General features: G+C 67.1%; 1 protein-coding gene across 1 annotated transcript; it reads left to right on the top strand.

Moving 5' to 3' along the window:
* Positions 1-26789, top strand: CACNA1H (calcium voltage-gated channel subunit alpha1 H). Its single transcript, XM_042921846.1, is given in 34 exon segments — positions 1-98; positions 210-343; positions 788-885; positions 3146-3305; positions 4679-4997; positions 5192-5284; positions 6365-7145; positions 8157-8599; positions 9846-9997; positions 10883-11068; positions 11706-11823; positions 11996-12151; positions 12364-12454; positions 12596-12804; positions 14256-14666; positions 15222-15322; positions 15498-15621; positions 15700-15768; positions 15863-16047; positions 16263-16389; positions 16633-16758; positions 16981-17070; positions 17302-17494; positions 17989-18006; positions 19393-19544; positions 20336-20445; positions 20624-20757; positions 20977-21047; positions 22446-22524; positions 23614-23735; positions 23834-24236; positions 24326-24498; positions 25055-25588; positions 25590-26789. Coding segments are annotated over 34 exon segments (6723 nt in total). The 5' UTR covers positions 1-5; the 3' UTR covers positions 26058-26789.

Here is a 26789-nt window from a genome sequence, read left to right as displayed (position 1 = left end):
TCAGCATGCTGGTCATCATGCTCAACTGCGTGACCCTGGGAATGTTCCGGCCCTGCGAGGACGTCGAGTGCCAGTCGGAGCGCTGCAGCATCCTGGAGGTGGGCCCGTGGTGGGCATCCCCGGGTGCGGGCGTGCGGGGGCAGCCCCTGGGTGCGGGCGTGCAGGCCCCGCCTCCCAGGCCCCGCCTCTCAGGCCCCGCCTCCCGCCAGGCCTTCGACGACTTCATCTTCGCCTTCTTTGCGGTGGAGATGATCATCAAGATGGTCGCCCTGGGGCTGTTCGGGCAGAAGTGCTACCTGGGCGACACGTGGAACAGGCTGGATTTCTTCATCGTCATGGCGGGGTACGGACCCCCTGGCCCCCAAAGCTAGGGCTGCCCCGCGGTGGCGCCAGTGCCTGACCGAGCCTGGCTGGGAGCCCCTGGGGCCCACCAGGAAGGGGGATGGGCGGTGCCCTCTGCAGGCCCCCCCCCCCCCCCGCAAAGCCTAATCTGGGAGGAGGCTGAGGGTGGGGAGCCTCTGCCAGGGAGTGGGACGCGGTCCTGGGGCTCCCTGTGCTGGCAGTGGGGGTGGCAGGACAGGCAGATGGGGTGAGCGGTAAGGGGCCCCAGTGGTGACCCGGGGAGGCTCGGCGTACAGCTCAGGAACCGGGCCCCCAACGTGTGGTCAACCTGCCCTGGGCCTCTTGGCCTCAGCTGGCGGGTGCCCTGGAGAAGGGCTGTGCTCACCTCTGTCCCCGGGGCTGTGGGCACCCCCTGAGCCTCTGTGTCCTGCTGCCCCTCCACCAGCATGATGGAGTACTCCCTGGACGGACACAACGTGAGCCTCTCCGCCATCCGGACGGTGCGCGTGTTGCGGCCCCTCCGCGCCATCAACCGTGTGCCCAGTAAGTGATCCCTCCGTGGGACGGGACTGGGTGTCCTACCGGCCTTACTGACAGCTCTCAAGGGTCCCCTAGGGCACACCGCCTGCTTCTGGACTCTCTGGCCCCAGCACAGACCCTCGTCCTGGGGGAGGAGGGCCCTGGAGGATTTGCCCCTTCTGGGGAGAACAGAGCCGTCCTGGACCATGTTGGGGTGTGACAGGCAGGCAGTGTGGGGTCCTGGCTCCCCACAGTGTGGCGGGGTGACCGGACGCTCTGGGCCTCGGGCTTCTCATGTGCACGACATTTGGGTCACACTGGGGGCATGCCACTGACTCTCTCTGGTCCTGTCTCTGCCAGAGGCATCTGGTGCTTCAGGACAGCGTAGAGAAGCTTCCGGGAAGTCACGTGGGTGCTTGTTTGGAAAGCGGCCCGCCCTTACACAGGTCACCTGCCCATGCGGGGGAATGGTTTGAGTCTTTTCCGGTGTCGCGTCTGAACTCAGCCGTTCCTCTTCCTGGGCAGGAGGGCAGTGCCCGCGGTACCACGTAAGGCGTGTGTGTACGTGTGTGTGCACGGGTCTGCGCGTACCGTGTGCACACAACCTCTCCAGCGGGGAGGCCTGAGTCCTGGCGGCCTCGGCACCCAGGCCTGTCCCACAGCCCCCCGAAGGGTGTGCCCCCCCCCCCCCCCCCCCCGCCAGGGACCAGTACCCCCCCTGCCACGGGCCCGTCAGCTCCACCAGAGGGCAGGTGTCACGGAGTTGTGCTGTGCTGGGGGACCCCTGGGTCTTTTTCCTGCCTGCCCAGCTGGCTCTGTCTTCAGGGTTCAGGTGGGGCTCAGGTGCTGTGTGAGCCTGTGAAAGGTACTGACCTCCCTGAGCCTCGGTTTTCCCAACTGTAACAGCAGGACACTAGTGGTACCCCCCCCCCCCTCCAGGTGGCTGTGAGCGTGAGGGAAGCTGGTGTGTGTGGCTCTCAGCTCGGTGCCTGGCATCCACCACGCAGTCTGCTCACCTGGGTCCACCTTTGAGAGCAGGGAAGCCACAACACGGCCCATTTCTGCAGAACTCACTTTTCAGGCTAAATGTCTGCAGTGTCCAGAATTGCTCCCAGCAGCCTGGCCTCCCTCTGGGGACATTTCCCTGTCCCAAACTGCACACCTCCCCTAGGCGGAGTTGCATCTCACTGGCTTCCTGGGGTCCACTCTGATCCCTGGATCACATCTGTGGCCCTTTGAGCCAGTTCATGTCTGGCTGCGTGTCCCACAAATCTTCCTCCCCGTTGGGGCCCCTGGGTGGCTCAGTCGGTTGAGTGGCCGACTTCGGCTCAGGTCATGATCGTGCGGTCCGCGAGTTTGAGCCCCGCGTCGGGGTCTGTGCTGGTGGCTCGGAGCGTGGAGCCTGCTTCAGGTTCTGTGTCTCCTTCTCTCTCTGCCCCTCCCCTGCTTGTGCTCTCTCTCTGTCTTTCAAAAGTAAATAAATGTTAAAAAAAAAAAATTAAAAAAATCTTCCTCCCTGCCACTTCTGAAACTTCCATGCCATTCCTGGCTATGGTTCACCCCCTGTGACCCCAGGTGCCCGTTCTGCCATTTGCCACTTCACAGGTGCTGCTCTGAGGCCTCGGCACCTGCCCCCTCCCCCACCCCCTGACCGAGGGTACTGTTTGCTGCCTGAGCCTTGGCCCTTGCTTGTCTTACCCTTGTTCAGGTCTGGGAGGGGACAGGTGTAAGTGAGTAGAGGGCACACAGGGCTTGGGTGACTGGATTAATTAACTTACCCTCTCACAGCCCCCAGCACCCAGGCAACAAGGGCTTCAAAACTCTCTCTGGAAAAACCACCACGTGCCCTGGGTGTCCGTGCGGCCCCCCTACCTCCCTCCAGTGCAGGGCCCATTTCTGCATGGTTCCCGCAGAGCACGGAAAGAAATGCTCCCAGCCCTGTCCCCATTGCAAGACCCCAGGCTCCTGAGGGCTGGAGGCAGCCCAAAGCCTGAGCTGCTGGGGCCCCTGGGGCTCTGGCAGTCATTCAGGAGGAGTGGGGGGAACCCATCAGCCTCGAGACCTAGGCCCACAGCCCTACCGTCCTTTATGTAGGTCTGATCCGCGGGGGTCCTTGTGCCTCGCCCGCTGAATGTGTAGGGACACAGTGCAGGTTCCCCGGACCCCGAGTCGCTGATACCCATGTATGAACAGCTGGAGGGTGCAGGGCCCACAGGAGGGGTGGGCGCCTAAAGGAACCCCAGGAGAGCACCGCCCTGCTGACTTGTTTCTTTGCCACCTGCAGGCATGCGGATCCTGGTCACGCTGCTGCTGGACACACTGCCCATGCTTGGGAACGTCCTTCTGCTCTGTTTCTTTGTCTTCTTCATCTTCGGGATCGTGGGCGTACAGCTCTGGGCTGGTCTGCTTCGCAACCGCTGCTTTCTGGATAGCACCTTTGCCAGGTGGGTGGCCCTAAGGGCTCTTGTGGGTGGTGCACCCCCAGCAGGCTCCTCCCCTTCCAGCCCAGCCCCAAGTGCTCCGCCCCCAGCAGGCTCCTTCCCCCAGCCCAGGACAGTGCTCTGCCCCAGCAGGCTCCTCCCCTTCCAGCGTAGCCCCAGATGCTCCGCCCCCAGCAGGCTCCTCCCCTGCCTGCCTGGCACCTGATGCTCCATCCCCAGAAGGCTCCTCCCCCAGCCCAGGACAATGCCCCGCCCCCAGCCCAGGATAAGACTCCGCCCCAGCAGGCTCCTCCCCCTGTGGCCCGGCCCCCCCTGATGCTCCACCCCCAGGTGGCGTCTCCCTCTCCAGCCCAGAACCTGACGTTCTGCCCCCAGCCCAGGACAATGCTCCGCCCCCAGCAGGCTCCTCCCCTTCCAGCCCGGCCCCAGATGCTCCGCCCCCAGCAGGCTCCTTCCCCCAGCCCAGGACAGTGATCTGCCCCCAGCAGACTCCTCCCCTTCCAGCTCATCCCCAGATGCTCCGCCCCCAGCCGGCTCCTTCCCCCAGCCCAGGACAATGCTCTGCCCCCAGCAGGCTCCTCCCCCGCCTGCCTGGCACCTGATGCTCCATCCCCAGAAGGCTCCTCCCCCAGCCCAGGGCAGTGCCCCGCCCCCAGCCCAGGATAAGACTCCGCCCCCAGCAGGCTCCTCCCCCTGTGGCCCGGCCCCCCCTGATGCTCCACCCCCAGGTGGCGTCTCCCTCTCCAGCCCAGAACCTGACATTCTGCCCCTATCCCAGGACAATGCTCCACCCCCAGCAGGCTCCTCCCCTTCCAGCCCAGCCCCAGATGCTCCGCCCCCAGCAGGCTCCTTCCTCCAGCCCAGGACAGTGATCTGCCCCCAGCAGACTCCTCCCCTTCCAGCTCAGCCCCAGATGCTCCGCCCCCAGAAGGCTCCGCCCCCTCCTGCCTCGCACCTGATGCTCCACCCCCAGCAGGCTCCTCCCCCAGCCTAGGATAGTGCTCCGCCCCCAGTCCGCTTCCAGTCTAGCACCCAATGCTCCACCCCCAGAGGGCTTCTTCCTCTCCAGCCTTAAGCTCTAGGAACTTGCCCTTTCTAGACTACTTCTGGTTGGGGTTCTGGTTTCTTTGTTTTTAGGTGTGGTTTTGTTTTTCTGCTAATCCGCTTGTGTTTCACTGTTTCTGTCCGCCTGTTTTCTTTCACTGCCTTCATGTTTCCCAATTCTGTCTTTCATTGTTTTCTTGTTTCTGTGTCTTTCTCTCTCTGTGTCTGTCTCTGTGTGTGTTCCTGCGTATCTTGGTCTCTCTCTCCCCATCTCTCCGCATCTCTCTGTGTCTCCCTCTCTGCCTCTGCGCCTCCCGCCCGCCCGCCCGCAGGAACAACAACCTCACCTTCCTGCGGCCGTACTACCAGACAGAGGAGGGCGAGGACAATCCCTTTATATGCTCCTCGCGCCGGGACAACGGCATGCAGAAGTGCTCGCACATCCCCAGCCGCCGTGAGCTGCGCGTGGAGTGCACGCTGGGCTGGGAGGCCTACGGGCAGCCGCAGGCCGAGGGCGTGGCTGGCGCGGGCCGCAACGCCTGCATCAACTGGAACCAGTACTACAACGTGTGCCGCTCGGGCGGCTCCAACCCCCACAATGGCGCCATCAACTTCGACAACATCGGCTACGCCTGGATCGCCATCTTCCAGGTGGGTCCCGGCTCTGCGGCCGAGGGCCTGGGCCTTGGTTTCCCCATCGAGGGGGTGCACCGAGCGTGGGGGGGCCCCAGGGGGTCGGTTCACTTGCCCTACCGGCCCCACGGTGGGCCCCGAGGGGACGCAGGCGAGGAGGCCCCTGCCACCCTCCCAGGGCCATCCGTGTGTGCAGCCGCCTGCCCCCCCAGGTGATCACGCTGGAGGGCTGGGTGGACATCATGTACTACGTCATGGACGCCCACTCTTTCTACAACTTCATCTACTTCATTTTGCTCATCATCGTGAGTGTGGGCGACGGGGCGAGTCCTGGGGGCTGGGCAGGATGTCTGTGGCCGCCAGCGCTAGCGGGTGGAGGTGCCCTTGTGTCGTGACAGCTGACCGCAGACCCCTCAACTCCCCTCTCGGTGGACGTCGCCACGTCCCCAGGCTGCGCCATCCGAGCCTCTGCTGACTCCCTCGGGGACCCTGCACTAGGCGAGCTGCAGGGCGGGCCAGAGCAAAAGAGACCCAGGGCTGCCCGTGCTAGGGCCGGGGGGCTTCCGCTGAGCTCCCGGCGGGAGGTGGTCGGAGGAGAAAGCGCACCTCCGGGAGGCCTCGTCAGGCCCTCCCACGGCCAGGTCCCGTCTGGAGGCTGCAGAAGACTCTGGACCGTGTCTTGGGGTCACGGCCCTCCACGGTGTTCACGAGCCTCCGGACTCAGCTCCCCGCAGAACAGGTTGCCCCAAAGGCATGGCTCTCTGGAGCGTAGGTGCCCCACCAGGCACAGCTCCCTACGGTGGAGATGGGCCTCCAGACATCGTGGTGTCCGAGGCAGGGTCTGTGAAGACCCTGCTGTGCACAGAGACAGGCAGACGCCCTGCCTCGTTTCTAACCACAAGTGTGAGCAGAGGAGAGCATCGCATGGTGACCCTGCCACGGAGGGAGTGAAGCTGAGGGGTTTGGAAAGGTCCGCCCTGGAGAGGCGGGCGGTGGCCACGGTCGAGAGGGTCTCGTCGGGAACAGAGCGAGTGGGGAAGGGGGCGAGCCGTGCAGGTGACGGGAAGGGGGGGTCTCTCCCACCCCGCCAGCCGCCGTGTCCTCCACATGTGCGCAGATGGGGGCAAGGGTCCGTGCAGCCCGCGGTGGGTGCTGGGTCTCGGCGTCGCATCAGCAAGGACCCCACCCATCCTGGGGCGCTCCCACCAGCCTCACTCACAGCTGGGTCCTCGGCCACCGTGCGGTGGCTCTCCGGCGTCTCCCCCCGGGGCTCGGTCTCTGTCGTAGGGGCACCCCGCCCGACCCCGACAGCCCGTGACCCCCTCCCCCACGGCCTGGGTCAGCGGCCGGGCCACAGGAGGCTCACCCCTGCCCGCCTGCTGCAGGTGGGCTCCTTCTTCATGATCAACCTGTGCCTGGTGGTGATCGCCACGCAGTTCTCGGAGACCAAGCAGCGGGAGAACCAGCTCATGCGGGAGCAGCGCGCACGCTACCTGTCCAACGACAGCACGCTGGCCAGCTTCTCGGAGCCCGGCAGCTGCTACGAGGAGCTGCTCAAGTACGTGGGCCACGTCTGCCGCAAGGTCAAGAGGCGCGGCCTGCGCCTGTACGCCCGCTGGCAGAGCCGTTGGCGCAAGAAGGTGGACCCCGGCGGCGCCCTGCACGGCCAGGGTCCCGGGCGCCGGCCGCGGCGCGCGGGCAGGCACGCGGCCTCCGTCCACCACCTGGTCTACCACCACCACCACCACCACCACCACCACTACCATTTCAGCCACGGCAGCCCGCGCCGGCCCGGCCCCGAGGACACCAGGCTGGTGCGGGCCGGAGCGCTGCCGTCGCCGCCCTCGCCGGGCCGCGGGCCCCCCGATGCCGAGTCAGTGCACAGCGTGTACCACGCGGACTGCCACGTGGAGGGGCCGCAGGAGAGGGCCCGGGTGGCGCACACCGCGGCCGCGGCCGCCGCCGGCCTCAAGCTGGCCACGGGGCTGGGGGCCATGAACTACCCCACCATCCTGCCCTCGTCGGTGGGCGGCAACAGAGGCGGCACCGGCCTCGGGCCCAAGGGGAAGCGGGCCGGTGGGCCTCCGGGCGCCGGAGAGCACAGCCCCCTGAGCCTGAGGGGCCCTGATCCCTACGAGAAGATCCAGCATCTGGTCGGGGAGCACGGTAAGGACCCCGGGCCCGGCCTGTGGAGAGGAGGTGGGACCTGGGCCCGGTGAGCCAAGAGGAGGCGGGACTCTCACATCTGCCCTGCCCATGTGCTCCCCGGGGAGGCCCCGGGCCCCTTGGGCCGTGACACGACCGGTGGCAGGGGGACAGCACCTGGTCTATAGCGAGCCCCACGTAGCCTCAGTGCAAGTGCCACACCAGCATTTGCCCACGAGGGTGTGAGAATTTGAGGCTGACAGAACTCCTCAAACCTCAAGCCTGTGTCCTTTTGCCGCCCCCCTCCCCCACCCCCGGCCCCAGGAAGGACCACCTGCCCATGTCTAGGGCTGACCACTTTGGAAGAGCATCTGGTCCCCTTCTAGGTGGGGGTGCTGGGGCAGGGGGAGGGAGGGAGAGATCATGGAGCCCCCGAGGGCCCGGGGATGTCCCCCGACACACTCACGGTCCCTCCCCACTGGAGCTCCGCGGCACCCACCTCGGATAGGCAGGTGGAGGGACACCAGGTCCCCTGCAGACTGCAGGGCCTTCCCAGGGGGTGCGTGCAGGGTGCGGGCCACGGCACATCCGGAGCAGGCAGGGCAGGGCCGCCGGGTGCCTCCCGGGAGTGTGAGCTGCGGTTGAAGCTGCAGGGTGAAGTCGGGGTGAAGCCCGCCCTGGGTCCCAGAGACTCAGCACAGGAGAGCGGTGTCACGGCTTCTTGGCGACAGTTGTGACTCTTCTGTGTCAGAGTGACGGAGGTTCAGATAGCAGTGACTCGGGACGCTTCGATGAATTACGTCTCGTGAAGTCTGAGACCGTGGCTCGCGTTCTGTTTGCGTGGGTGGCGTGGCTGTGGGGCCGATCGGCCGCTCTGCTCCTTCGAGCCCCTACCCTTGGGTGTGGGCGGAGTGAGCGCGGGGTGCGCGCGCGTGCACCCGGGTGTGCGCGCGTGCGCCGTTCACCCCGCGGAGGCCTCCGCCGCAGGGGCGGCCCGGCAGCCTGACCCCGCCCGCGTCCTTCCCCCCGCAGGACTGGGCCGGGCCCCCAGCCGCCTGTCGGGCCTGAGCGTGCCCTGCCCCCTGCCCAGCCCCCAGGCGGGCACGCTGACCTGTGAACTGAAGAGCTGCCCGTACTGTGCCAGCGCGCCGGAGGACCCTGACTTCGAGCTCAGCGACTCTGAGAGCGGAGGCTCGGAAGGCAACGGGGTCTACGAGTTCACGCAGGACGTGCGGCACGGGGACCGCCGTGACCCCATGCGGCCCCCCGCGGCGGTGGACGCGCCAGGCCAGGGCAGCGCGCGGCAGCGGGCGCGGCGGCGGGCGGCCCCGGGCGAGCGGGGCGGGCCGGGCCGCGTCTGGGCCGCCTTCGGTGGCAAACTGCGCCGGATCGTGGACAGCAAGTACTTCAACCGCGGCATCATGGTGGCCATCCTCACCAACACGCTGAGCATGGGCGTCGAGTACCACGAGCAGGCAGGTGGCCGCGGGCCCACCTGAGGGTGGGGGCGGGGCCAGGGACGGTGGCTGCTCAGTCGCTTGACAAACGCTCCTGTCCCTGTCTGGGACTGGGTCCTCATCGAGTGAGCACGGACACGCGCCGTGCCTCCCGTGTGGAGCTTCTACCCATCTGGGGTCCGCGGAGAGCACCACAGACCTAGCAGAGGCCAAGGGCGTTCCCCAGGCCACCTGGTGGCTCGTCTGAGGATGGGCTCAGCTCTCGCAGATCAGGGCTCCCCTTCCGTGAGCCAGGCCCTCTGGGATGCTCATCGTGGCCACGGAAGCCCAAAGTGTAGAATGGCCCTTGGGAGCCTGTGATGGGGTTGTCTGGCCCCTCAGCAGCCATTGAAGCCCTCCTCATCCCCCCCCCGCCCTGGACCGAGGCCTTTGCAGGAAGGGCGGCAGCCGGGTCTGACAGGGAGAAGGCGTCCTCTTTAGGGACCAGGCTGGTTCACTCAGGGTGACCAAATGGAGTTCCTCGTGTCCCATCCTTCAGGCTTTTCCAGGGGTTTACACGGCTTTTCTCGTTCTGGAGGATTTAGGGAAAACCCGAGCAGTGGTGGCTTTCCGCAGGCCCCGTGTGGGGAGGCTCTTTTCGGGAGGGTGAGAGCCAAGGACAGGGACGTGAGCAGACTTCAGGGGACTCCTTGGTAAGGAAGAGCCTCTGCACACGTGGACACGTGCACACGCCGGTGTGTGTGGTTATGTGAGTGCATGTGGACATGTGTAAGACCTACCCGTGCAGATGGGAACACGGGTATAGACACGTGTCGTGTGTGCACAGGCGTGCTCACGTGCGTGGGAACATATACATTAGCTCAGGCACACACACAGATAAGTCAGCAGGTCCCCAGTAAGAAGACCTCTGGAACCTCCTGCCAGCAAGAAGGGGTATGCAAGGCTCCCAGACGCCAGGGAAGCAGGTGCAAGGCAGGTCCCCCACGCCTACCCTGGAGCTGGTGTCCCCACGTTCCCGTGGCCTCCTTTTGCTCCGGTCTCAGACATGCTGGCAGGGCCTAGGGGAGCCAGAGACGGTCAGGGCGGGAGGGCCAGGCAGGCTGGGATCCGCTTCCTCCTCCAGATGGCAGCCAGTGAGGTTGCTTCCAAGCCGCTGCATCAGTGTAGTTGAGCCCGCGCTCAGATTCCTGGGGGCAGGGAGCCTTCCTGCCTCGGAGGGGTGGGAGCCGTGGGTGGGGCGTGACGGCCTCCCCACTGCCCGCAGCCTGACGAGCTGACCAACGCCCTGGAGATCAGCAACATCGTGTTCACCAGTGTGTTCGCCCTGGAGATGCTGCTGAAGCTGCTGGCCTGCGGCCCGCTGGGCTACATCCGGAACCCCTACAACATCTTCGACGGCATCATCGTGGTCATCAGGTGGTCCCCTGTCTCCCGCCTGGGCCACGGGGCCCGGGACCGCACCCCCGCCCCGCCCCGAGAGCAGAGCCCCAGTCGGAGGGAGAGGGCTTGCTGGCAGTGTTTCTGGCAGGCTACAGGGTCACACATCGTGCGCAGGGCGGGGTCCCCTCCCTGGGACCAGGTCCCTTCCTACTGGCGCTGCCAGCTGCACGCAGTCCACCACGTTTCAGAATGTTTCCAGAATGTGGTGGAGCCGTTGCCTGTGGGGACAGCGTAGACCCTCGGCGGCCCTTCTGCCTCCTGGCTGGAGTCCACTCAGGGCTCCGTGCCTGCAAGGAAGGCCAGCTTCCCTCTGGGATATCTGCTGCATGGCGTCAACATGGGAAGGAGTGGGAGAATCTGGGGATACCTGTCTCCCCCAGGAGGAAGCAGGGCCTTCGGGAGTCAAGGGGGTCCCCCCTGGCGGGGACAGGGTTGAGTGGGAGCAGACGAGGTAGGCAGAGCTCGCTGTGAGAGGCACAGGATGGGGAAAGGGCCCCGGATGGAGAAGTTTCTGACCAGATCAGAGCCCAAGTTCTGGCAGCTGCTGGGGGCGGGCAGCCACCAGCGACAGCAGCTATTTAGATGGCGAATCGCACTCCCCCCCCCCCCCCCCCCCCCCCGCGGGGCTCTAGTCGCCTTGACACAGCTTAACTTCTCCTCAGCCACTGAGGCTCCCGGGCTGGCATTCCTGCTTTGGGAAGAGTAGGGGCCGGGGGGCATGGCAGGGGGTGTGTGTTGGGGGGGGGGGGGGGGGCAAGGCGGGGGCGTGGTCTTCGTGAGGAGGGGGCGTGGCGCTGGGGAGGCGGGGGCGGGGGCGTGGTCCCAACGCGGGCCACTCCTGACCCGCCGCCCGGCCCGCAGCGTCTGGGAGATCGTCGGGCAGGCGGACGGCGGCCTGTCGGTGCTGCGAACCTTCCGGCTGCTGCGGGTGCTCAAGCTGGTGCGCTTCATGCCCGCGCTGCGGCGCCAGCTGGTGGTGCTCATGAAGACCATGGACAACGTGGCCACCTTCTGCATGTTGCTCATGCTCTTCATCTTCATCTTCAGGTGGGCCGGCTGCCGGGGAGCCGTCCTCCCCCTCTGCGGGGCTGCGTGGTCGGGACCTGGAGCGCAGGACGCGTGCCGGGCACGGCCTGCCCACCGCTCCGCCCACCGCTCTGCCCCCTGTTTGCGGAGGCTCCGTCACTGGTTCTCTGTTCAAACTTCATTGGCTGGCCTTCCGTGTGCTGGCAGGACCTGTGGGACCCCAGAGTGGGCTCCACTCTGCAGGCTCGCAGCCGGGTGGGGGGATGGGCAGGACCCCCAGATGGATGGATGAGGATCTGTGTCCCAAGGAAATCAGGGAAGGAGTGGGGGCAGCCTTCACCTGCTGTGTGCTGAGTACCCACTGTGTGCCAGCCTGGCGTGGGGTCAAGCCTCAAGGATGGGCTGGGGCAGAGAACGGCCCAGGCAGGCTGAGCGAGACAGGCCCCGGTTTCTCCCACCCCGGTCTCCGTCTTCCCACCTGTAGGATGGAGGTGGCTAGGCCATGGGCACCGGCAGGGAGGCCCCTGTAAAGCAGGAAGCTGGGGACTGGGCCAATGGGGAAGGCGTGGAAGGGCAACCCCTGGGGGCAGGGATGGCCACGTGGCGCTGCACCTGCTCACTTGCTGCCCGCCTCCCTGCCATCCTGTCCTGCCCTTAGCATCCTGGGCATGCACCTCTTCGGGTGCAAGTTCAGCCTGACAACAGACACCGGAGACACGGTCCCCGACAGGAAGAACTTTGATTCCCTGCTGTGGGCCATCGTCACCGTGTTCCAGGTACAGCCGGGGTGGGCAGGCATCCCCTGACGGGAACGGCGGTCCCCGGGAGAACCCCCCGCCCTGCTCGGGGAAGCCCCAGCATGTGCCTTGGTCTGTCTGAGGCCAGTGCGGTGAAGCCGCCCCCCAAGGCTCCCCGGCATCTCCAGCCCCAACCGGCCCCTCTCCGCAGATCCTCACCCAGGAGGACTGGAATGTTGTCCTCTACAACGGCATGGCCTCCACCTCCTCTTGGGCGGCCCTCTACTTCGTGGCACTGATGACCTTCGGCAACTATGTACTCTTCAACCTCCTGGTGGCCATCCTGGTGGAGGGCTTTCAGGCAGAGGTGAGGGGCGGGCATCCCACCAGACAGACATGGAGAGCGAGCGTCGTTTTGCCACCACACCTGCCCTTGGCAGTAATCTCGGGCCGAGCCCTCCCGGCTATGCCCAACTCCACGCCAGCCTAGCCCAGGGAGGAGGCCTGCGTGGGGGTGTTTGATGCAGATGGTTCCTGTCCCAGGGGAGCCTCACGTGTGTCTTCTGTCTGCGGGCACAGGGTGACGCCAACAGATCCGACACGGACGAGGACAAGACATCCGCCCACTTGGAGGAGGACTTTGACAAGTTCCCAGACGCCCGGGCGACGGGTGAGCGTTTGCACCATGGGGGTCGAGGGGGTGCCATTCACCCCATCCTGGCCTAGCACGGGCTCCCGTGGGCAAGTTCTAGGGGGCACGTTCGCTTCCTGGAAGCTCTGGGGGTGCAAATCCCCGCCTCCTGTCTTGCAGAGGTGAAGATGTACCCACTGGCAGTGACCCCCAACGGGCACCTGGAGGGCCGAGGCAGCCTGCCCCCTCCCCTCATCATGCGCACAGCGGCCACGCCCATGCCCACCCCCAAGAGCTCCCCACACCTGGACCCGGCCCCCGGCCTCCTGGAGTCGAGGCGCGGCAGCAGCAGCTCTGTGGACCCCCAGCTAGGCGACCAGAAGTCACTGGTAGGGACCCTCCCCTGCCCCGGCTCCAGGCTTCACCCACGCGGGTCCTTGGGGCCTTTCCCAGTATGAGTGTGGGTCCAGTCCCACCCTGTGGGTCCCCATCCCCGAGCGGAGGAGACAGGCGCTCCGTTTTCCCGTACGTGGAGCCAGAGCGGCAGCTCTTGCAGACGGAGCGGGAGCGGAGCACACGTGGGAGCGCGTGGCGATCCCTTCCTCCCCGGCAGTTCATCTTCCCGACCGAAGTGAAAGACAAAAGCCGGTAGAGCACAGGACATACCTCTGGAGGGCAAAGGAAAGGGACAGCAGGGAGGGGACACACGATAGAAGCCGGGGGGTAGGGGGGACACATGATAGAAGCTGGGCGGGGTCTCCCCATGCAAACCCAGGAAACGCCGCCCCAGCAGACACAGTCCACCCTGCTTCCAGAAGGCAGGGGAGGGGCGGGTAGGGGGGGCAGAGTGGGAGAAGCTAGCCGCCGAGGGGAAGCCAGGGGTGGGCGGGGCGTGTACACGCAGGAACATCGAGGCAGAGCAGGAAGATGGGACGTAGTGTGGCCATCACCGAGAAGCACTCAGCCGAGCAGCAGCATAGCGGCCTGATTCATCCAGCCTGGATGCTGGGGACCGAGGGAGGGGGACAGGCAGCGTCGTGCTGGCCCCGGGAGGTAGAAGTGAGTAACAGCGGAGAGGGCGAGGAGGCAGAGGCAAAACCCCTGTCTCTTCTGAGACAGCAGCTCAACAGTTGTACAAGTCCAACGGTGGCCAGTTAGGAGCTGATTTGGGGGCCCACCGAGCAGCTCTACCAGTGTCTGAGGATGTCTGGCCCAGTGCTGGTGCCAGGCTTGTTGATAAGCACCCCTACCTGCTCTCCAGGCCAGAACGGTCAAAGTTGCCCAGTCCCAATCCCAACCCGGCCCCGGCCCTGGCCCCAGCCCGACCCCAGCCTCAGCCCGGGTCAGCCCAAGCTCAGCCCAAGCTCCAGCCCCAGCTCAGCCCCAACTCAGCCCCAATTCAGCCCCAGCCTCAGCCCCAACCCCAACCCAGCCCCATCCCAGCCCCAACCCAGCCTCAGCCCCAACCGGGCCCGGCACAAACCCCGGCCTCAGCCCCAGCCCCAGCCTCAGCCCAGCTCAGCCCAAGCTCCAGCCCCAACTCAGTCCCAGCCCCAGCCCCAGCCCCAGCCCAACTCAGCACTCCCAACACTCACTGGCTGTCTCAGGCTCTTCGTTGACCGGCTTTGTGCCACAGGCAGACCACTGAAAACGCAGTCTGCTCGCTGGTAGGGTTGTGTGCGCGTTACAGGAGGTGATCCACAGACAGATGCCGTCTACAGCGTTAGTAGTAATGCAGCTGGTCAGGAAAAGCCCCTGTGGCCAGGTGCCCAGGGCCTGGGATGTCTCGGCGGGGGGCTGGCCCTGCTCACTCCTCACCCCCCCCCCCCCCCACACACAGTCCAGCCTCCGAAGCTCGCCCTGTGCCCACTGGGGCCCCAACAGCGCCTGGAGCAGCCGGCGCTCCAGCTGGAACAGCCTGGGCCGCGCACCCAGCCTCAAGCGCCGGAGCCAGTGCGGGGAGCGGGAGTCGCTGCTGTCCGGGGAGGGCAAGGGGAGCACGGACGAGGAGGCGGAGGACGGCAGGCCGGGGGCGGGGGCCTCGCCGGGGACGCGCACCGTCCCGCTGCGCCGCGCCGAGTCCCTGGACCACCGCAGCACGCTGGACCTGCGGCCCCCGCGGCCAGCCGCGCTGCTGCCCAGCAAGTTCCACGACTGCAACGGGCAGGTGCTCGCCCTGCCCAGTGAGTTCTTTCTGCGCATCGACAGCCACAAGGAGGACTTGGCCGAGTATGACGACGACGTGGAGAATGTGAGCGGGGCCGTCCTCCACACCTCCCTCCTGTTTGGGTTTGTTCTCCAAAGCAGAGTCTGAGGCGGGGACCCAGGGCACGTCACTCGTGGGGTCTCCTGGTGCCCCAAGACAAGTGGGTGGGGAGAGCAGGACAGGCTGAGCAGCCCTTGATGCCGTCCCGGGACACGGCCTCAGCTCATCCACCGGAGCCCTGGAGCAGATTGGCCCCGGGCTCGACCCTGCGCCCACCTGAGGGGTGGTTCCGAGCCCTGAGCAGGTCAGCCCCTGGCAGGCAGCTCCTCAGATGCAGAGGGCAGGGCCACCTTCTCAGTGAGGCCCTTTTTCAGGGTGGTTCTGCAGGATGGGGGCCAGCTGGGGGAGGGGTCCCCTGGACTCCCAGCGGGGGTCTCTGTCAGTGGGTGGGGAGGACCAGGCTGGAACTGCTGGGACCCCAGAGACAGAAGGATGGGGCTGGGCCTGAGGAGGAGGCGGGCCCTGAGTGTGGGAGGGCCCGCGGTGGGGGGCGGGGGCAGGCTGGGAGGGGCCCTGAGGACCTGCGTCCTCTGCCCCCAGAGCTGCTGCCTGCGCCTGCGCAAGGTGCTGGAGCCCTACAAGCCCGCGTGGTGTCGGAGGCGGGAGCCCTGGGCCCTGTACCTCTTCTCCCCGCAGAACAGGTGAGGGGCACGCGGCGAGGGGCTGACTCCGCCCCCTGGGTTCCTGCGCTCCCTCTACGCAGTGAGCGTCCCTGGGCCTCGGGGTCTCTTGCGCCCGGAGCTGTTTTCTCTGGGGCTGTAGCAGCCATGCTGTCCCTGGAGCGGGTCACGCTGCCTCACGTGCCCAACCGCCCAGGTTCCGGGTCTCCTGCCAGAAGATCATCGCTCACAAGATGTTCGATCACATCGTCCTGGTGTTCATCTTCCTCAACTGCATCACCATCGCCCTGGAAAGGCCTGACATCGACCCCAGCAGCACCGTGAGGCGCCCTTCTGGCCCGGGGGGGTGGGGGCACGGCTGAGTGCCGCCGGCCCCTCTCACCAGCCTGTCCTTGCAGGAGCGTGTCTTCCTCAGCGTCTCCAACTACATCTTCACGGCGATTTTTGTGGCTGAGATGATGGTGAAGGTACCAGCGGGCCCAGCAGTGTCCAGTTTCTGTACTTGTCCCAGCCCCCAATTGAATGTGCCCCCCACCTGGGCTCCTCCTCTGCGCCTCCCAGGTGGTGGCCCTGGGCCTGGTCTCCGGCGATCACGCCTACCTGCAGAGCAGCTGGAACGTGCTGGACGGGCTGCTGGTCCTGGTGTCCCTGGTCGACATCGTGGTAGCCATGGCCTCCGCCGGTGGCGCCAAGATCCTGGGCATCCTGCGAGTGCTGCGCCTGCTAAGGACGCTGCGGCCTCTGAGGTGGGCGGGGCCTCGGCCGAGCCAGGGAGGGGTGGGGCCTGGAGTCAAGGAGGAGGCAGGGAGAGGAGGAGTGGGGGAAGGGGCGGGGCCTTTGCCGGGTGGGGGTGGGGTTGTGGAGGGGCGGGTCCTGGAGTCAGGGAAGTGGGAAGGAGGGGGGGCATGGGGGATGGGGGTTGGGGGCTGGGTTCAAGGATGGGCCCCTGCTCTGCGTCCAGGGTCATCAGCCGTGCTCCAGGCCTCAAGCTGGTGGTGGAGACTCTGATATCGTCACTCAGGCCCATCGGGAACATCGTCCTCATCTGCTGTGCCTTCTTCATCATCTTCGGCATCCTGGGGGTGCAGGTGCGCACCCTGCTTGCCCGTGGGTGTCCCGGCTGTGGGATAGTGGTCTGTGGTCAGCAGCAGCCCGGCAGCCCTGGGAGGGCTGTGCGGGGCGGGTCTGGTGGACTCGTGGGTCCGCCCCCGTGAGTTCCGACCCGGTGGGAAGAGCAGGCAAAGCCGTCAGAGTCAGGGTCTTAGGGAAGTCCCGGCCGCCTTGGGAGCCAGGAGGCGGGGCCCTCCGGATGACCCCGACGCCCTGGTCAGCTCTTCAAGGGGAAGTTTTATTACTGCGAAGGCGCCGATACCAGGAACATCTCCACCAAGGCCGAGTGCCAGGCGGCGCGCTACCGCTGGGTCCGGCGAAAGTACAACTTCGACAACCTAGGCCAGGTGGGCGGGGCGGGGCTCTGGTGGGGGATGGGCAGGGCAGGGATGGGGTGCAGGCAGCGGGTGCAGGCTGCCCTCCTCCTTCTGGGAAAAACGGAAACCCCGGACGGCAGTCACGGTCAGGTCTGTCTGCGCCGGAGACCATCAGCGGGGGGTCGTGTGGTCCCTCGGGTGTCTCGGGGTGAAGGCAGGGCTGTGGTGACCACCCTTGCTCCGGCCCCGCAGGCGCTGATGTCCCTGTTCGTGCTCTCCTCCAAGGACGGCTGGGTGAACATTATGTATGACGGGCTGGACGCCGTGGGCATAGATCAGCAGGTGCGGGGGGCGGGGGGGCAGCCCTGGCCTCCCGGGACCCACTTCTCCGTGTCTTCTGGGTTGTCTCGGGCAACATGACCCCAAGAGGCTGCCTTTGGCCTCGGAACTCGCGGCCGTGTGGGGCCGGAGCTCTCCCAGGCAGCCCCGTCTCAGATCCTGCCGTGCGTGGGCCGTCCTGGGGACAGGTGCCCTCTGGAGGACGGGGACCCATGTGTCACTTGTGTGCCGCAGCCGGTGCCCAACCACAACCCGTGGATGCTGCTCTACTTCATCTCCTTCCTGCTCATCGTCAGCTTCTTCGTGCTCAACATGTTCGTGGGCGTCGTGGTGGAGAACTTCCACAAGTGCCGGCAGCACCAGGAGGCCGAGGAGGCGCGGCGGCGCGAGGAGAAGCGGCAGCGGCGCCTGGAGAGGAAACGCAGGAGTAAGGCGCTCCGGGTGGTGGTGGGTGGGCCCCTTCCACCCGCGGGAGCCCCGTGCCCGTGGGACTGCGGAACGGCTCCGGCCGGGTCTCCCTCCCACGCGGGCCCCAGCAGCTTCTCCGTGGTGGGACCGGAGTGCCCCGCCTCGTCCTGGGCCTGCGTGGGGGCCGGACCCCCCCCCCCCCCAAGGAGGGGCCAGGACAGGGGAGGGCGCCGGGGACAGGTGGCGCGGGGGTCTTCTCCCAAGGGGCACAGGACACGAACGAGACCCCCGGTTTCCAGCGCCCGTCGCCACAGGGGCAGGTCCGTTTCCCGAGGGAAGAGCGAGCGAAGCCGTCAGTCAGACAGGGTCTTAGGGGAGTCCCAGCCAGCTGGGGAGCAAGGAGGGCTTCTTGCAGGAGGGGGCCTGCTGAGTGTCCCCACCTGCCCCGCCCCGTGTGGAGTGTCCATGCCCCACCCCCCGAGGCCAGCTCAGACCATCTCCTTGTCTTTCCAGGCACCTTCCCCAGCCCAGGTATCTGCCCCCCGCCCTGCATGTCTTAGCGCCCCCCGCTTCGGCCAGCCAGTGCACGGGGCTACGGGCTGGCCTGGGCTCCGTTGCTCTGTTGCTGCCATGGGGACGGGTGGACATTGCAGGCTGGTGCCGGGCCTGCTGGGGTCCATCGCGGGGTGGGCCCAGGATGGCTGGGGGGTGGGCGCCAGGCATCGGCGGGAGGGAAGATCCGCTGGCTCACCTGCCTGGTGTCCGTGTTGCGGTCTCCAAGCTCGGGTTCGTCCCTCCACCTGGCTGCCTGCATGGCTGGAGCTCTGCTGCGTCCTGGGGCACCTGCCAATCTGTGGCCGCTCCCCGTCCCCGGCACTGGCCTGCCCCGCCCGGCTGTTTGCATTTTTGGCTTTGTGAGCTGAGCCAAGCTCTCTAGTGACTGCACGCCAGCCCAGGGAGCATGAGGGTCCCGGGGAGGGGTCGGCTCCCAGCAGCCCCTGCTCTCCCAGGCCCTGGGCCATCTGGCTCGGGCCGCCATAGCTCTTGCCACCCTGGCCATGCCTGTGCAGGGTGCTGTGGCCCAGGAGTGTGTCTGTGTGCGGTGGGGGCAGCTGTGCTTTCACTTGGTGCTCAGCCGACACCAATAAGCTCTAACGGGGTGACTGCAGGCAGCATTTAGTGCAGGCAGAACCGTTGGAGGACGCATGACCCCCGCCCCAGGTCGTGGCCATCAACCTCAGATGGACCAGAGGTCCGGCAGAGCCCAGACAGCAGGCGGTGGCCACTGGCCCCTTGGAGGACGAGGAGGGAGGGACTCTGGGCCTGGCGACCGGGGCCAGCTCATGCCCGGAACGAGAGAGAGAGAGCGCAGGGGGTAGGCCAGCCTGCCCTGTGGCGGCTGGGGTCGGGGATGGACTGACCCTGCCGCCCGGGAAGACCCTTGTCTGCTCAGGCTTCCTGGTCAGGGCGTTTGCACTGGTGTTTGTCAGCCCAGGAGGGCCGACGACGAAGCCCAGCTTGGGAGCCCCCGGCAGGGTGGGGACTGAGCGGGGCCCCAGGGCAGGGCCCAGGTGGGGTCTCGGCTGCCAGGCCCACTCCTAGGCCCTGCCCTGGGGTTGGGGCCCCCTGATCAGATGGGCGACAGGCTCCTGAGACCCAGTCCCCCAGGCCTCCCCTCCCGTGGTTCCAGCCGGCAGCAGGAGCCGGACGCGCAGGGAGCCACTTCTTGCCCCAAATGGTCCCCCCTTTCTGGGGAGAAACTCTCCCCCAAGGCTCGCGCAAACCCCCGTGTCTGAGCCCAAGGCCCTTCCCCAGCAGCTTGCACACCGCAGCTTCCGAGCAGACGAACGGGGCCATCTTGGTGCCGCGGGGCGCAGGCAGCCCCCTGCCCCAGCTCACGGCACCCTCTCCCTGCAGAGGCCCAGCGCCGGCCCTACTATGCGGACTACTCGCCCACCCGCCGGTCCATCCACTCGCTGTGCACCAGCCACTACCTTGACCTCTTCATCACCTTCATCATCGGGGTCAATGTCATCACCATGTCCATGGAACACTACAACCAGCCCAAGGTGGGGCTCAGTGCCTGGGGACTCCCGCTCCCCCCGCCCCCCACCGCCGTCCGCAGGACCAGTGGCGAGGACGCAAGCCCTGGGAGGGCCGTTGGTGGGGTCTGACGCTCAGCGGGGTGGACCTGGTCAGAGCCAGGGGCGGGGGTCCCACGTCTGCAGACTTTCCCAAGCCCTCGCTGGGGTCGGTGGGGTACGTGAAGCTATGGTTTGAGCAAAGCGTCCTTGTTTTCCTTTTTTTAGAACTGGTTGAACCTCCCTGGGCCGTGTGCCCTGGGGGGCCCTCCCCCTCTACCTCCATGGTGCCATCTGCAAATGAGGAGGGCCCTCCCCCCAGTAGTGCTGTCTGTGGGAACATCCAGCTGCCCAGGCATCAGCTGGGAAGGGGACGGGCAGGGGGAAGGCAGTCGGCTTTTTATTTCACCCTGATCTGGTCTGCGTCCCCATTTCATCAAAGAAAGGACAGCCGTCTTTCTCCTGCAGAGGAAGGGACGAGAACAACAGAGCCTCCCACCCTGAACCTACGTGGCTTTCCTTGAAGCCACGCCGGGTGTGGCATGGCCACGTCCTGGGATGTGGGTAGGGGTCCACTTGAGGCTGGGCCAGCGGTCTGGGCTTGGGAGGGACCGGTGCCCTCGGCCCAGAGGCTGTCCACGCCGCCAGACCAGGCGCTGCCCTGCATACAAGGGCTTGTTGGCCAGGCCCGAGGGACGAGGGTCTGCTGGGGCGGAGGGGGGTGGGGCTGGCACACAGGCACCTCGGGCGGGCCCTGCAGCCTGACGCTCTCTTCACAGTCCCTGGACGAGGCCCTGAAGTATTGCAACTACGTGTTCACCATCGTTTTTGTCTTTGAGGCCGTGCTGAAGTTGGTGGCTTTTGGGTTCCGGAGGTTCTTCAAGGACAGGTGTGTGGGGCGGGCCCCGGAGCCTGGAGGACCCTTGGGGCACGGGCGGGTGAGAGCCACAGCCCTGCGCCCCGTGGTCCCGGCCCGAGGCCCGACGACGCGGTCCTGCCGCGTAGCGGTATGGGACGCAGCCGGGGCGCCGGAAGGGGGCCCTGAGCCCGCCCGCCTCCTGCCCCAGGTGGAACCAGCTGGATCTGGCCATAGTGCTGCTGTCCATCATGGGCATCACGCTGGAGGAGATCGAGATGAACGCGGCCCTGCCCATCAACCCCACCATCATCCGCATCATGCGTGTGCTCCGTATCGCCCGCGGTAGGCCGCCCGCCTGTCCCGCCCGGGGACCCCTGCCCGTGGCGTCCGCGGCCCGGGCCCAGCGTCCTTCCTCGGCTCGCCCTGCGGCGTCCCCCTGGGCTCGGTCTGGGGGCCGGGGAGCGTAAGGGATGGGGGTGGGCCCGGGGTCTCCGGCAGCAGGGGAGGGTCAGACTGGCCCAGGCCCCACGCCCCCCACTGATGCTCGGCTCCTGGCCCTAGTGCTGAAACTGCTCAAGATGGCCACAGGCATGCGGGCCCTGCTGGACACGGTGGTTCAAGCCCTGCCCCAGGTAGGTCAGCAGCTCCTCGACCCGGGGCCCGGGTCCGCTTCACGGCCCCGAGGTGGGCATGACAGCCGCCCCCAAGACCACGAGACGCGGCGGGGGGGGGGGCCTCACTCGATGCGATTCATTCGCTAACACGGTCAGCGGTCTTGCAAAAGCCACGGTAACTGCCCCACGTGTGCAGGGAACGCCTCTGCTGTGCTGGCAGAGAGGAGGGCTGTGTCTCTCTGGGCCTCGGTTCCTCTGGGAAAGACTGGAGACCAGGGCGCACCTCCCCCAGTCCGATTCTGGATGCAGTGGGCAGAGGATGTGGACCAGAAGGACTTGTCTGAGTTCAGAGGACTGCATCCAGGGCGTCCGTCCACCCCTGTGTCCTTCTGTCTGTACGTCCAACTCTCCACCAGCCATCCATCCGTCTGTCCATCCGTGTCTTTCTCTCCATACATCCCAACTCTCCACCAGCTGTCCGTCTGTCCGTCTGTCCATCCACCCATGTCCTTCTGTCCATACATCCAACTCTCCCACCAGCCATCTCTCCGCCTGTGTCCTTCTGTCCATTTGCAGGCCTCCCACCAGCTACCTGTCCGTCCACCCCTGTGTCCCTTCTGTCCATCTCTAGCCCTCCCACCAGCTATCTGTCCGTTCACTCCTGTGTCCTTCTTTCCGTACATCAGCTCTCCCACCAGCTGTCCGTCCACCCCTGTGTCCTTCTGTCCATCTCCAGCCCTCCCACCAGCTATTTGTCCGTCCACCCCTGTGTCCTTCTGTCCATGTCCAGCTCCCAGCCAGCTGTCCGTCTGCTAGCCCAGCACGTTCCTATCCAGCCGCTCGCTCACCCCCACAGCCCCTCCTCTCCAGCCATCTGCACACCACACACCCCCTCCCACCTTCGGCCAGCCCCCTCCTGTCCCCTCTGCGGCCCCTGAGGCCCGTGCCAGCAGGAGTGATGGGGGGCAGGGGTGGAGGAGTCAGGGGGATGGGTGCTAGAGAAGGAGCGGCACGGGTCACAGGACGCCAGGGCGCCCTGCCGAATGCGGCATGTGCCAGGGCTGGGCAGGGGGCAGGACGCCCTAGGTCTGCATAGCTAGTCCCCAGTGGGGTCCCTGAGGCTGGAGGTGGCCTGGGGCTCTGAGGAGCAGAGGAGCAGGGGGCGGTGGGGCCCGGGGTGCAGGGTGGGTGTGAGGAACTGAACCGAGGAGGGACCGAGGTGGGGGTGCTGGCAGAGGGGCCCCCGGGGGCCACAGAGCTCCGGGGCCTGAAGGGACGGGTGGAGAACCGGGCTCGAAGGCAGCCTCGGGAGCCTGGCCAGGAGCATGGGTGAGGGCGGCGAGGTGGGGCGCCGAGAGCCCAGCGGGTGGGGGCTGAGGCTGCCCCTGACCTCACTCTGCTTCTCTCTTCGTGTAGGTAGGGAACCTCGGCCTACTTTTCATGCTCCTGTTTTTTATCTATGCTGCCCTGGGGGTGGAGCTGTTTGGGAGGCTCGGTGAGTGTGCACGGCCTCGCCCACGCGCATGCAGTCCCCGGGCACCGGGTGCCTGCCCGGCAGACACCGGCCACCCGCCTCCTGCCCCATCTGTGTCCTCACCCAGCCGCTGCCCCCATCAGCCCTCGCTGCCCAAGACCCGCCTGTGCATCGGCCTCACACAGGGGCATCCGCGCATTCGCAGGAGCGTGGTGCCAGACCCCTGACACGCATGCACACACGGACGTGCACGGATACACACGTGTTCACGCCTAGCCAGGAGGACGGGGCCATACGTGAGCGTGAGGAAGTGTGCGCGTGCAGATACGCACTCGCAGGCACATGCACCTGTCTCCCCGCTTCTTGTGGTCCCCGGGATACAAACGCTGCCCCGTGTCCTTTTTAATGGTCACCGGGGATTCTTTCCACCCCCCAGGCCCGAGGCTCTGGCCAGCGTGGGCAGGGAGCAGGTGGGGCTTTCCAGGACAGCCCAGTCCCTTGGGATCTCCTCAAAAACACCCGATGTCACTGAGTGCTTAGTGGCTTCCGGCAGCCGCCAGTGTGGACTTGTCTATAAGGCGGCGGAGGTGGCCGTCACAGCTCAGGGTCTGCCCAGAGGGGATCCTGGGACTCGGCAGCTGGTGCCCCAGCCCCCAGCCCCCTATTCGGGGTGCTTCCTATGCCCTGCGACAAGGCAGCCGTGTCCGTCCTGGCCCTGGGGCCCGAGGGCATGCTGACCTGAGAGGCAGGCCTGGGGAGCAGGGGTGCCCTCTGCTGGGGCTCAGCCAGAACCAGCTGCCACGGAGGCTTGGCCTGTGTACCCACAGACCGTGTCCACCTGGAAAGTCTCACATGTCGGGGTGGGGCTCCAGGCAGCCCTGTTCCCCTCCCCCGGCCTTGAAAGGACACGGCCCCCACAGAGGCCAGCACCCACCTGCCAGGGCCCCCGAGCTGCGCGCGGGTCCTTTTCCCCAAGAGAGCGCGATCTGCTCCCTGGGGGAGGGCAGGGCTCTCGGTTGGGTCCGGCGTGGCCCTGTGTGGCCTCGGGGCCCAGGGTACACACCGCCCTGCAGAGCCCTCGGGCTGACCGAGCGAGGGTCTCCCCGGCAGAGTGCAGTGACGACAACCCCTGCGAGGGCCTGAGCCGGCATGCCACCTTCTCCAACTTCGGCATGGCTTTCCTCACGCTGTTCCGCGTGTCCACGGGGGACAACTGGAACGGGATCATGAAGGTAGCACCTGAGCCGTTGCGTGGGGTGGGGCGCCCAGGGGATGGGGGGGAGGGGGGCGGGGGGCGGGCGCCCTGCAGTCGCCTGCTCTGCCTCCGCAGGACACGCTGCGGGAGTGCGCCCGCGAGGACAAGCACTGCCTCACGTACCTGCCAGCCATCTCCCCCATCTACTTCGTCACCTTTGTGCTGGTGGCGCAGTTCGTGCTGGTCAACGTGGTGGTGGCCGTGCTCATGAAGCACTTGGAGGAGAGCAACAAGGAGGCCCGCGAGGACGCCGAGCTCGACGCCGAGCTGGAGCTGGAGGTGGCGCGAGGCCCCCCCGCCCGCCCCAGGCCCGCGGCCCCACAGAGCCCGGACGCCCCCGGCCTCCTGGTCGTGCGCAAAGTGTCTGTGTCCCGGATGCTGTCCCTGCCCAACGACAGCTACATGTTCCGGCCCGTGGCGCCCGCCTCCGCCCCACACCCTCGCCCGCTGCCGGAAGCGGATGCGGAAACCTGCTCAGGTAAGGCCCCTGGAGGCGGCCGGTGGGACGGGGCGGCCGGGCCTCCGCCAGGTGGCCGAGGCTGCAGCGTTCTCACCTTCCTGCCCCAGGGCCTGCCCCGGGTCTGTCCACCTCTGCACACTCCCTGCCCACGGAGCCCTGTACCTCCCTCCGGGTCTCTTCGGCCGCACCGTCCCCAGCCAGGGACAGCGACGCCCTCGGTGCCCTGTCCCCTCGGGGCGCAACCCGCTCCCCCAGCCTCAGCCGACTGCTCCGCAGACAGGTAGGAGAAGCCCTCCGAGTCCCGCGGCCCAGGCCTGGGGGCCCCACCGTGGTTCTCTCCCGTTTGAAAGATGAGTAGCGGGGACACCAGGGGAGGGGGGCACGTCCCTGCAGTCTGGGACGACGTACAGGGCCCAGGAACCGCGTCTCCTCGGGCACTAGTCTCAGTCCCGTGCAGCGCAGCACCCCTGAGCCTCGCCCATACCCTGAGAGCACTCTCCACCTGCCGCGGCCTCAGATCCTCTCTCTGCCACGTGCCCTGTGCTTGGGCTTCCGGGCCCTGCTGGCGCTGTGCAGGGTGGGGGCTCTGTGCCCAGCGGGGCCTCCCGGGCCACAGCAGGCTCTGCCTACGGGAGTTCAGGTCCTTAGTCCTCTGTCCTCGCTGTGCCCCCAGCACGAGCGGTGCGTTCGGCATAGGTGGGGCCGGGGGACGGCGTGTCCGCTCGCGCTGGGGAGTCTCGGTCCTACTCTGCGGGTGGGGTGGGGGTTCCCGCGCCCCTGGCTGCTGCCTGGGTCCTGCCCGGCCTCCTTGGTCACTTGACCCTGTATCTTTGCAGGAGGCCGTGCGCACCAGCTCCCTGGAAGGGCAGATGGCCGGCCCCAGGGATGGTGGCCCAGGCTGGGCGGAGCCTGGCGGGAAGACCCCCGTGAGGCACGCGTCCCTGGGGGCCTCCGTACGGTCCCCACCCCGTTCCCCGAGGCCCGCCAGCGTCCGCGCCCGCAAGCACACTTTTGGGCAGCGCTGCGTCTCCGGTAGGCCGCCGGCCCCAGGAGGGGAGGAGGCCGAGGCCCCGGACCCTGCTGACGAGGAGGTCAGCCACATCACCAGCTCGGCGCAGAGCCCCTCGGCCTCCCCCGATGCCCCGGGAGCGGGCGGTGAGCCGGACCTGCACGGGTTCTGCGGCATCGACGCCCAGGGCTTCCGGGGGCAGCCGGGCCAGGCGGATGAGCAGAGGCGGCCCTCGGCGGAGCAGGGAGGAGGGGACGGCCGCTCAGAGGTCCGGGAGGTGAAGGCCCGGGTCCCGGAGGCAGAGCCCCCCTCAGGGGCCCGCAGGAAGAAGAAGATGAGCCCCCCCTGCATCTCCGTAGACCCCCCCCGCAGAGGACGAGGGCACCGCGCGGCCCCCGGCGGCAGAGGGCAGTGGCACTCTGAGACGGCGAACCCCGTCCTGTGAGGCCACGCCACACAGGGACTCCCTGGAGCCCGTGGAGGGGGCGGGGGCGGACGCGGCCGCCAAGGGGGAGCGGCGCGCACAGGCGGCCTGCCGCGCAGAGCACCTGACCGTCCCCAGCTTCGCCTTTGAGCCGCTGGACGTGGGGGGCCCTGGCGGAGACCTGTTTGCGGACAGCGGCCACAGCGTGGCCCCTGAACCCAGAGCTTCCATTTCGGGGGCCACAGTGCCTCCTGAACCCCACAAAACAGAGCCTCCCGTGCTCTCCAGCGACCCCCCAGAGAAGGGACGGGGGCTGCACCTCAAAGTTCTCCAGAGCCCCCCAAAGAAAGCGGGGTCCCCCCCGGCCACCCCCATCCCGGGTGACCACGTAGACAAGCCCGTGTAGCTGAGGGCACGGTGCCACACAGGTTTTAGCACTGGGGTTGGGGCGCACCCGGCAGGGTGGTGGCCCCGGGCAGGGCTGTGCGTGGACCCCAGCTCGGGCCCTGCCGAGGCAGAGGAGCCCAGGAGGCCGTCCGCCCAGGGAGAGGGAGGCAGACGCCGGGTCTGGACGAAGCAGAACAGGGGGTAGCCGTCGGCCTGGGAGCCTCCGGCCGGTGCGCTCGGGTTTGGGTTTTCCCAGCTCCGCCAAGGCGGTCTGAGGCCTGGTCAGCGGTCCCCTCGTGACCGCTGCATCCCTGGGACAAAGACCAGAAAACGACCAAAAAGAGGAAGTCGGAGGCTGCCCAGCAGAGCCCCGTCCTCACACCCACTTACTTTTCTAGGGAACACGTGCTCGGGGCCACCTGTGCTCCGGTTGGTGGCAGCTCGGTCCCCGAGGCCACCACGGCCACGCTTCACTGTTGCTCACGGTCTGAGTCCTCACCTGTTTGTCCCCCCTCCTCGTCCCCCTCTGTCCGCCTCCGCTCCTGGGCCCGCTGCCCAGCATCTGTGTTGGGGCGATTGAGGCACGCTCGCGTCCACAGGGAGTGGGGTCCGTGCAATAAGCCGGCGTCTCTGCTGGCGGCCCCGCCCGGGCTGGGAGGTTGCAGCAAAGCCCCTGCGGTTCGCGGACGTTTCTTTGACAAATTCAGGTTAAACGTTGCAATAATCTGATACAGGAAATTTGGCTGCTTAA

The sequence above is a fragment of the Panthera leo genome, chromosome E3 (assembly GCF_018350215.1).
Source record: "Panthera leo isolate Ple1 chromosome E3, P.leo_Ple1_pat1.1, whole genome shotgun sequence".
Taxonomy (NCBI): Eukaryota; Metazoa; Chordata; class Mammalia; order Carnivora; family Felidae; genus Panthera; species Panthera leo.
The sequence above is the reverse complement of the archived record's forward strand: the minus strand, read 5'-3'. Positions and strand labels throughout refer to the sequence as shown.